The 8,378-nt window shown below is 37.8% G+C and overlaps 1 protein-coding gene across 2 annotated transcripts; it reads left to right on the top strand.

Annotated features, from left to right (window-relative positions):
* The first annotated feature begins 609 nt into the window (after window positions 1-609).
* On the top strand, window positions 610-7,217 carry LOC127450560 (retinol dehydrogenase 8-like). Of its 2 annotated transcripts, none has more exons than XM_051714788.1 (6): window positions 610-924; window positions 3,400-3,561; window positions 4,351-4,530; window positions 4,743-4,836; window positions 5,893-6,012; window positions 6,317-6,509. In XM_051714788.1, exons 1-6 carry the CDS (start codon window positions 816-818, stop codon window positions 6,363-6,365), a joined length of 714 nt encoding a protein of 237 aa, XP_051570748.1. In that variant the 5' UTR covers window positions 610-815; the 3' UTR covers window positions 6,366-6,509. The 2 variants fall into 2 exon arrangements, with proteins under 2 accessions (XP_051570748.1, XP_051570747.1); XM_051714787.1 differs by having other exon boundaries at window positions 614-924; window positions 5,893-6,076; window positions 6,317-7,217.
* The last annotated feature ends 1,161 nt before the right edge of the window (window positions 7,218-8,378 follow it).

Raw genomic sequence — 8,378 nt, 5'->3', positions numbered from 1 at the left:
ATATAAAAGCTTTATGTATTGTCCTGAGATTTACCAGAAGATGGCAGCACAAACTAATGGAATTCCTGCTTGCTTACCCATGGGCGCATGAATATTATGGTCATGTGCCAATAGATAGGCAAATAATAATAATAATAATAATTATTATTATTATTATTATTATTATTATTATTATTATTAAATATATTTAAAAAAGCAAACGAGTTGTCATCAAGTACTGCTCCAAAACTGGAAAAGCGAACTGACCACTTTTATTATTTCCATTTGAAAACACTAGAATAGTGAAACAATTCTAGTAAAGCTGTTGAACATATATATATATATATATATATATATATATATATTATGAGAAATACTGTTTTAGTAGTGGTTATGTTGTACAGTCAAGTCAGTACTTCATCATTATATCCACTAAACCAAACAGTCGATTAAGGCACAGTTCTGATACCCAAATCTGTTCTTTTTCGTTTATTTATAAAAGATCCATTTAATTCAAAGTGTTACTGTTTATGTGTTTGTTTCAATAGACTTGCTCATTTGTTTTTTCCTCCCCTCCACGCCCTCCCCACACATATACACACATCTCCCCTTTACTCAGTAACGCATGTCCGTTTGCAATCTGTTTGTGTTTTTCAAACCAGTACAGTAAACGCTTATGAACACGTTAGTAAGCATGCGTATTTACGTCTTCTTTAAGTAAACCATTTTGCCTGACATGTGACTGCATAACCCGCTCACATGGGCGCCGAGTTGCATGATCCGATTTAAGTTTTTAAAGTCCGCTGATCCAGCTCGCGGCTGACACAGGAGTTGCTATGGCGAGCGACGGCGGGCAGAAAGTTGTGCTGATCACCGGTTGTTCCTCTGGGATCGGACTGCGGATCGCCGTGCTGCTGGCCAGAGACGAACAGAAGCGTTACCATGGTAAACGCGCTCATTTGCGTTCTAATTCCTTAAGCGCTCAAACGGCTATGGAACGTTCTGTCGAATTTAAATATCTGATCATTTTTAATGGGCTAGAACATTCTAAAGCCCATTAAATGTATAGGCTCTAAAACTTTACACATATATTTGTGTGTAGTGTAGTCGTTTCAGTTTTAGGGGGGGCGTTCACACCGAAAACGTATTGCGCTCTTTTTGTCAATGGTTTTCCTATGTAAACAAGTGTTAGACGGACATAGCAGGAGCTCCTCGTTTTTAGAGGCCGTACCGAGATAAAAAGAGCGTAAACTGTTAAAGACGCGTCTCGAGACACCTGCGTTCTGTGCAATTCGTGGCTCTACGTACCTTTTTTTTTTTTAAGCGCGTAGACGCGTTCGGTGTTAACGACCCATAATTCCTTAAGCGTTCAAACGGCTATGGAACGTTCTGTCAAATTTAAATAATTTAAAATTGAAATATTTAAACATTTTAAACCCAACAAAAAAGACTAGACCCTAGAAGTTTACACACATAGTTAATAGGTGTTGCAGTGACATTTCTTCCATTGCATAACATGCTATATGTTTAAAGATCAGCTCGTCCGTTCGTATGAACAGTGAGAATGTACATTCAATTTTCTTTATTTGAACCCAAAGGCTTTTTTGCCCTCATTGGGCGATTATCATGTGAATGCGCAGAGCATGGCTCCGCGAGGAAATCGCTTGCCAGGCGGAGATCATAAAGAGACTGCCAGTTCTCTTTCAAGTGACTACTCCAGTACAAAGCTCCCTTTATGGCTGTGAATTGTAGACCGCTGCCCCGGTTTAGTGCCGTGTCTAATGCGCCCATAGTTCAAACACTGAAATGAGTGTCGGGAGAGGGACAAAGTTTGAGACCTACAAGGTCCCTAAAGTGAGAGTTGTCTGAAGACTTTATCTGGACTCTGGGCAAAACTATTGTACATTTGTTATCTCCTACTCAACTAAATCCAGAGACTCATTAATGTCAATGAAATTCATCTGTGTCTTTTCTACAAGAGAGGGATGCTGTAAGGAATCATTAAAGATGAGAAAAAAGTATATTTAAAATGCAACTCAAATAGGAAAGATGCTTGTCCATCCACATTTGAAATGAATTCTGTTTGAACTTTGTTCTCTTTCTAAGAGCATTGCAACAAGCACAAAGCTTTTTGAGAGAGAAAGAAATCCTCTGAGATTAAACATTTCATCGGTTCTGGTTATAATGAGGAACAGTGATATATGCCAACTTCAAAGAAGCCAAAAAAAAAAAAAAATCCAATTATAAGAAAGAGTGGCTGATTCAAGAATGTTTAATCTGCCCCAAATCTTACTCTAAAACAACAGCTTTCACAACGAGAGGGTTGTTCTCGCAAAAAAACAAAAAAACAAAAAAAAAAACAATGTTTTTGTTGTGGCTCAATTTAGCCACAATGATTTTCTCCTCTTTTTCTCCTAATTTGGAATGCCCAGTTCCCAATATGCTCTAAGTCCTTGTGGTGGCGTAGTGACGTGGCAGAGGTTGAATCTCAGTTGCCTCTGCGTCTGAGAACGTCAATCCACACATTTTATCACGTGGCTTGTTGAGCACATTACCACAGAGATATAGCACATGTGGAGGCTTCACGCCATCCACCGCGGCATCCACACACAACTCACCACGTGCCCCACCAAGAGCGAACCACTTTATAGCGATCACGAGGAGGTTACCCCGTGTGACTCTACCCTCCCTAGCAACCGGGCCAATTTGGTTGCTTAGGAGACTTGGCTGGAGTTACTCAGCATGCCCTGGATTTGAACTAGCGAACTCCAGGTGTGGTAGCCAGTGTCTTTACCACTGAGCTACCCAGGCCCCCCTGAATGTTTCATTTCTTCTCATATCAGGTATAGCAAATCCATGCATGTTTATCCTATAAATTAATACATGCATAATCTAGTCTGAGAAGACAGGAATACAGATTTCTTAGCAGCTGTGCCCCCATCATCGCCTTACAGATTTATTCTCCTGTCATCATGATCGCTGGCACTTTTCAACAACAGCTGGGCTCTGGCAGATCAGGATTCTGTCTGTTGGCACACTGCAGTAATCTGCTGAATGAAAGACTCTGATCTGCTGCTGAGGTTCCTCAGCCTCATCTATAGAGTCAGAGAGGATTTGAGAAACAAATCAAGTCTCGGTAAACAATAGCACGGTCAAAGAAGCAAAATCGGCTGAACGGAGAATATTCGTTGAAATGAACTGTGATGTAACTTTGAAGGCACTGAAGTTGAAGTTTGTCTACAGCCATAAAATTATGATTAATGGTCTGCTATAAAAACTACAATCTACAAACTACTATCTCCTGCAGTGATTTTCAGACAAAGCTTCTTAAACCTCTCCATGCATGTATTAGCCTAGCATTGTTGTGTAATTACTGTTGCATTGCTCATGACAACATGTTTCTCTGTCTCTGTCTTTAAGTCATTGCCACTATGAGAGACCTGAAAAAGAAGGACCGGCTGGTGGAAGCAGCAGGTGACGCGTATGGAAAGACCTTGACTCTGCTGGCTTTGGATGTGTGTAGTGATGAATCAGTCAAGCAGTGTATTGACAGTGTCAAGGACCGCCACATTGACATTCTCGGTGAGTGTGGAATGCCTTTGACCTCCTATAGATAGTGCAGCAGAGGCACAAAGCCCTCTTTGCATGTTACTGTTGGTTCACTATCAGTGTAGGGGAAGCTACTCGCCAAGCGACAAGCTACTCATTAAGTAGTTCACATACAGTCAAGCAACCCTTTTGAAAAAGTGTTTACAGTGGTGGCTAGCTACACTACAAACCAGTAACAAAAGGCTATTAATTTTAAAAGCTTAAAAATCAATCTATATATTAATTTAATTGTAAAAGTTAAGCTATTGCTGTATATTCACTTAAATTAAAAACCTACACTTAATGAGTACTTTATTAGGAACACCTGTACACCTACTTATTCATGCGATTATCTAATCAGCCAATCGTGTGGGAGCAGTGTAATGTATAAAAAAACCATACAGTATATATGCATTGCAATATATGTTATGCAACACATCAAATCAACCCCAAGTGGGTTGAAAAATGTTTAAGGGGGCACCAACATTCATACTGAAGAATTTCTGCAACACTGGTCAGTTCATCGTGTGTAGTATCATTCAAAAGATGACACTTCTGACAACCAGAGACATGAGAATGATGGACTAGTTTAAGCAAATGCCTGTTCATATTGATTGAATTAAATATGCTCACCATTCCACTTCATTGAAAACAATAGCAGCTTGTGTGCCCAGTGTGTGCCCTTTAAATCAATAAAAGCCTAGTGCCTCAGGGAACAGTCAAGCCTGTTCTTTGTAACCACCCATGACATTCTCACAGTTCATGATCTCTGTGTTTTTCCAGTTAATAATGCAGGCGTGGGTTTGCTGGGCCCCGTGGAGAGCATCAGTCTCGATGAGATGAAGAAAGTGTTTGAGACCAACTTCTTCGGAACTGTGCGCATGATAAAAGAGGTCATGCCAGACATGAAGAAGAGGCGAGCTGGCCACATTATCGTCATGAGCAGCGTAATGGGCCTGCAGGGTAGGATTGAGACTGGAGATCACTGAAATCTTCTGTGATACATAGATGAATGGTTGACAGACAGTATGAGTGACCTCAAGGGACAATAGAGCCATTCAGAGTTAGCACTTAGCTGTAGAGCATTATGATGGCCAGATATGCCACACATGGTTTGGGCCACAGCAGAGCAATTACGTTCTCACTTAGAGTGTCTTTATTTAACTCATCTGCAGGTGTGGTATTCAATGATGTCTACACGGCCTCAAAGTTTGCCATAGAGGGCTTTTGTGAGAGTATGGCTGTGCAGCTGCTGAAGTTTAATGTGAAGTAAGTGATCCACTGTCTTACTATTAAGGCCTATTCACACCTAAGTCTGGGGATTTTTTAATTTCATTGTCTAGAAAAAAAAAAGCATAGATTTAACAATTTGCTGTAAAATAATGTCTTTTCAGAAATGACATCCTGTTTCAAAAATATTTCTAATATTTAACATATACAACTGGCCCTCTAATTCTGTGAAAAATCTGAGATTAATGATGTTTGTGTAGAGTGCGATATTTGAAATGCTAATAGTGATCGGTCATACTTTACTGTGCTATGGGGATCAACCACCAACAAACCCTAAAATGCATATATATTGTGGAAATAATCCCCACAAAAAAGCATGCAACTGCTTATATTTTTGGGAAAATAAGCCAAAATCGCTTATAATAAGCAGACATGGCAACAGTGGTGAACTACCTCAAACATAGTCTAAAATAACTGACTATGATCATCCATCTTGATTTATATGGTAATTCTTCAGATGATGAACAATTCATTCAGGTATCCTAACTTTTTTCAGAGAATGGGTCAACCATAGTTTTGTTCTGTGTTCATGTACCCTTTAACATTTCTGAGTTTGGAACGTGGAAGTAAATTATAGCAGGGTAAATTTCTATAACGGTAAATGAAAGACCAAACTTAGCAAACATAGCGTTTGCTCCAATAGCAAAAGAAAACAAAACAGAGTATTACATTTCCGTGACTTTTGGAAAGATTAAAAAATACAGAGATGGATTATATCAGACAGAAGAAAGATGCCAAATTTACTGTCACTCTCTCAGCATATGTATTTGAAACCCTATCGCAGCAGTGTTTAATAGTTGTTGTTTTTTATGTATTAATGCCAGGGGAATAAAGAGAAGAATAATGTTATATATTTACGCTGGTAAATAAGGTGGAAATGCGTCATTTCAGTCTGTGAAAATGGCCCATAGAATATTTTATACATCATTTAGTTACAACAGACTTGGTGTAAACAGGCTTTTAATGGTCCTTCTTTATAGTTCTTCTTATTGGTTCTAGTGCTAATGCAACATTCCTTCTATGCTCTCCTCCCAGAATGTCTCTGATTGAGCCCGGCCCAGTGCATACAGAGTTTGAAACAAAGATGATGGAAGAAGTGGCCAAGATGGAATATCCTGGAGCAGATGCGGACACAGTCAGATACTTCAAGGATGTGTACGTGCCATCCTCCATCGATATCTTTGAGGCAATGGGGCAAACCCCTGATGACATTGCTAAAGTATGTGTCAGCTTTTGCCACTCTTAGCACTCTTTTACATGCCTGCAACCATATGAACCATGTACATTTGTAGCTCAGATGTTTGCTATGAGTAATTCAAATAAAATCATTGTAAGCTTGAATTTGCTTACAAAAAAAATAAAAATCCTGCCCTTTAAACCTCTCTAAATCTCAATGCATTTTCTTTAATACCCTAAATCTGTTGCTATAATGACCTTTTCAAAATTGCCCCCATTCCAGTGTACCAAGAAAGTCATTGAATCCAGTCGACCCCGATTCCGGAATCTGACCAACAGTCTTTACACACCCATTGTGGCCATGAAGTACGCAGACGAGACCGGTGGACTTTCAGTGCACACCTTCTACAATCTACTCTTTAACTTTGGCTCACTTATGCACATTACCATGAGCATCCTCAAGTGCCTGACATGCAGCTGCCTGCGCAGGCGCACTATTTCTCCTGAATGAAGAGGGCAGCAGTGAGGCACACATACTTACACTGTCCTCAATATGGAATAGAACAGGTCAAAACGTTACGCAACAAACATGATAATACCTCAGAGTATTCAACATTAAAACAAACATGTGTTATTATAATAAGAGAAATATTTGTATTTTCAAACAAACATTTATTATTATTCATTATAATAAATTTATTCATCTAAGTAATTAAGTTACCGTTTAAGCAGAAATCGTTTTTAAAGGAGTAAGTTGGATCTAAGTTATTACTGTCATTGATAATTTTGAAGCATTATGGCATGTACAAAAAATGCTACATGTAATCAAATAGTACACCGTAACAAACCAGTCCTAAAGCTAATTCAACGGACAAGACTAAACTAATTGTGCTTGTGATATCGAGTGTGCATGATTCAAATGACAAATAATCACATAGCTGCCTGTATTTGTGCTTATAATATTCATTCAAGGTTTGTTTAAATGTCTTTTGATGTTTTGTTTGTTTAAAAATCAATTTCTCTCCTTTTATATGCTGAGTGTATGCCAGTGTTTTTCAAATTAACTTAAACATTTAAGTAGTCACAAAGCAATATTTAAAGATATGATGATTTTGAATCTAAATAATGTAATTTGATCAGTTTTGTTAAGTGTGGAAATGGATTAAAGTATATTTTAAACAGTTTGACGTTTTTCATTTGTTGCATGACTTTCCCACAACCTCAGTTCTGTACTTGATTGTTTTAGTAGTACTTAAAACCTTAACTTTATGGACTTTTAAGCCAAAGAAGTTTAAGGAACTCACAATTATTCATTTACTTTATGTATCACTCTAAGTTCACCTTAAAATTTATATTTTGTGTTAACTGGATTTTCAGAAACATTTTTATGAATATGTACAGTACATTTCTGAGTAGAAGCTCATACGTTATGGTTGTTGAGCCAGCTAATCATTTTGTTTGTTTGGTTGGTTTTTTTAGTGCATTTGTAGAGACACTACTAATTCCTCAAACTGAATAGCATGTTGAGGAGAGGTGTGCTATTACTTTTAATACTTTAATTACTTTTAACTAATCAGACTACAAACCTGATAGCACACCTACATCACCCAGAAGTCTATTTGATGGACATGTTTACATCTGGAAGACGTAATTTTTTTAGATTGTTTGCTCATCTACAAAACGTCTATAAGACATTTCCTCTCATATTTCAAAGGACATCCAGCAGATGTCTTTGAGACATTTCTGATTTTGGATGTATGTAAAATGTGCTCTTTTTAAGATGTTTAACAAGGTTAATTAGTAGGGTACAATGGGGCTAAAGGCTCCGCAGGGTAAAAGGCTCCATTGATTTTATTTTCTCCCAAAACACTAAATAGCAACAAAAACTACCACAGCACTTTCCTAAACAACAGTTTGTCACTAAACACTGGAAACATTTCCTGATCCATGAGATCATTGCGTGTAATGTCTAAAGAAGATTTAAATTAAAAATCAATTGTTATGAAAAATTTTCAAAGTGGGCTCACATTGACTCATCCAATCATAATGGAGATTTATTTGTTTATTGAATACTTGAGATGTAATAAAATGTCCAATGTGTTTGAAATTAGAAAATGGTGAACCCTTTTCTAAAAATACATTTTTTATCTTAATTTGTTACTCAAAAAAGCATCTTGCTGTCTCAGAATTATTTGCATTAGTTGACAAAATTTTGCATAACTATTGGCTCGGTATCTACACAATATCACTGTAAACACCCTAGGGGCCTTTTACCCCAAGTGAGGGAGCCTTTTACCCCAGGTGTGGGGTAAAAGGCTCCCTCACCACCTTTTTTAAAAAACTGA

This window comes from Myxocyprinus asiaticus, chromosome 13, assembly GCF_019703515.2.
Source record: "Myxocyprinus asiaticus isolate MX2 ecotype Aquarium Trade chromosome 13, UBuf_Myxa_2, whole genome shotgun sequence".
Classification (NCBI taxonomy): domain Eukaryota; kingdom Metazoa; phylum Chordata; class Actinopteri; order Cypriniformes; family Catostomidae; genus Myxocyprinus; species Myxocyprinus asiaticus.
This window is presented reverse-complemented; position numbering and strand designations above follow the sequence as displayed.